This window comes from Anarrhichthys ocellatus, unplaced genomic scaffold (genome assembly GCF_004355925.1).
Source record: "Anarrhichthys ocellatus isolate YVR2014 unplaced genomic scaffold, GSC_Weel_1.0 scaffold60, whole genome shotgun sequence".
Classification (NCBI taxonomy): Eukaryota; Metazoa; Chordata; class Actinopteri; order Perciformes; family Anarhichadidae; genus Anarrhichthys; species Anarrhichthys ocellatus.
In genome coordinates, this window is record NW_022280090.1 from 586,446 (window position 1) to 588,737 (window position 2,292).

Sequence of the window (2,292 nt, forward strand, 5' to 3'; positions counted from 1 at the left end):
GGGGGGGGGGGGGGGGGAGGTAGGATAAGGTTAGAGAGAGACAGACGGAGAAGAGCTAGTGTGTGTGCATTTGTATGTGAAAGAAACGGGAGCAAGATAGAAGGGGAGAGGGGGAGAGAGACAGACAACACAGAGAGATAAATAGAGTGTGTGTTTGCTTCTGTGTGTTTGAGGACAAGAGGCAGGGAGCGAGATGGAGTGAGGGAGAGAAAGAGAGAGAGGGAGAGAGGGAGGGGAATTGATATAGTGGGAGAGCAAGGGAGAGAGAGAGAGGCTGTTACGTGGAGCAGCACCCCACTTCATCAGGCAGCATACGGCAGCCCTGCAGTGTGATCACACAGTATGGGAATGGGGCTGTGAGATCGGGAGCGAGGGAAAGAAAGCAGAGAGAGACGAGAGCGAGGAGGGGGGGGGGGGGAGTTAAAAAGAAGCGCTTGAGGGATTTGGTCGGATGAGAAGGGGAGATGATCTGAGTCTCTTGCCTGTCGTGGATGTGGGAAGGACGTGGCAGCAGTGGCTGAGGCTGAGGCAGTTTCTTTGGTCCCCTGTGCAGAAGTAGCCGGGCGTCAGGACGTTATGCCCTGTGAGCAGTGAGGGGGTAGCGTGTGTGAGCCGGGAGCAGCTGCTCTGACTGCATCTGCGCCGCCTGCATGTCTCAGACAGGCAGGGGATGCAGCAAACCTCTGCCCTGAGCACAGAGGCTGCGAGCTGTACCCAGCGAGGAGAAGAACCAGGTGGGCTGGGGTGGGAGCGTGGGGGGTGGTTGGTTGGGCGCCTGCCTCAGGAAGGAGCTATATAGCTTAAGTGATCCTGGCTTCAGAGTCAAGAGTCTCTCACCTGCCGTCTGTCGGATCGAACCTGGATTTACTGCTTTGAGAGATGAGAAGCCCGTTCTCTGGCGGAGCCGCACAGCCAGCAGCCTGCTGAGGAGTGTGAATGCTGGGCAGCACCGGCACCACCAAGGACACCGAGCCTTTTTCCATTACCAGGAGCTTTATCAAGGAATCTATATTTGGATTTTATTATGAATTGAGGAGTTTGGAGTCAGCACACTGGAAATCCTAAACCAACGTGTTTTTTTTTTTTTATGTAGGATTTACAATATGTCTACCTGACCATACTCCTTGTGGCTCTGGAGTAAAGGCGAAAAATGATTTAAGCAAATGTGTATTCCTTGATAAAAAGAAAAGAAAAAAATTATTATAACAAGAGTACCTCAACAGTACTTTAGAATGCTGCTACCTTCATTATATGAGCCGTGTCCTAGCTCTCAAAGAGATTGACCAATGAAGCCATGGGACTCAGCCAGAGCTTTACAAGTATGTGTTGAAAACAGTGACAAATTTATTGTGGGGGAACTGAATATTTCTGTGTTAAACCCTGATGGAGTAATTTCTGATAGTACAAAATGACGGGGATAGTTTTAGCATGGTAAATAATGTGTGATGTATGAAAATGTGTGATTTAGTGATAGATGTTCCCACTTTCCCTCAGCCTGAAATGTATTTAGTCTGTTGACTTGTAGTGTTTCAGGACTGTTATGTCTTTGGACTAGCTAGCCACTTGTTCTTACACTCGCTCATCTGCTCACTAAAGGAATGTTTAGTGAACCCTGTTTGTTGGAAGATGCCATAGTGGCTCAGTCCAACATAACTAACTATACCAAGCTTCAGATGGGCTTCCTTCCCTGCACTACCTCCACCCTCGCCTGACATTCTCAGTCAGTCATACTAACACCAGTGGGTGTATATTAGCCTAGTCAGTCCGCTGCAGGGCTTGAGCTGGGCCCGCAGCACTTCCTACCCTCCTCCTGTGTTTGAGTTAGCTGGGCCCCCACCCGTACCTTGGGAGTCCCTCACCCCCGGCCTGGACCCTGTCTCCCCCCCACCCCGCCCGGTGCTGCTGCACTCGGCTCTGCCTCTGCTGGCCGAGGATGATGTGGCAATGCCATGTGTCGTCCTCTGAGTGCCGCTGCTACCGGCTGAACGGCTTCTCCCTGCTGAAGCGCTTCCCTCTCTCGGCAGATGGGGCCTGTGGTAAAGCCCTGGACCAGCCGGTCGGAGAGTGGCTGGAGCACGTGGGGCTGCCGCAGTACGAGAGCAAGTTCCTGCTCAATGGCTTCGACGACCTACGATTCATGGTGAGTCACCTGCAGCACGTCATCCCAGGGGTCCGTTCCACTTTACATCACTCTGCCTCTCCCGGTGCCAACCTAGCCGCATTTGTCTTTTGATGTCACCACTCGGCTCTCTCACCCCCTGCTTGTCTGTCAGTAGCTTCACTCAACACCCC

At 52.3% G+C, this 2,292-nt stretch overlaps 1 protein-coding gene across 11 annotated transcripts in view; it reads left to right on the forward strand.

Annotated features, from left to right (window-relative positions):
• anks1ab (ankyrin repeat and sterile alpha motif domain containing 1Ab) overlaps positions 1-2,292 on the forward strand; it is a 40,991-nt gene that overhangs the window by 16,476 nt on the left and 22,223 nt on the right. For 9 of the 11 annotated variants that reach the window (XR_004213629.1, XM_031871681.1, XM_031871682.1 and 6 more), the window contains one exon: positions 2,025-2,140. Coding sequence is in view for 10 of the 11 variants with exons in the window: in XM_031871681.1 (XP_031727541.1) it covers positions 2,025-2,140 (116 nt within the window). In the remaining variant the exon portion in view is untranslated. Of the gene's footprint in view, positions 1-207; positions 2,141-2,292 lie in introns of those variants that run through there. The other 2 variants (XM_031871689.1, XM_031871686.1) reach the window with 2 other exon arrangements.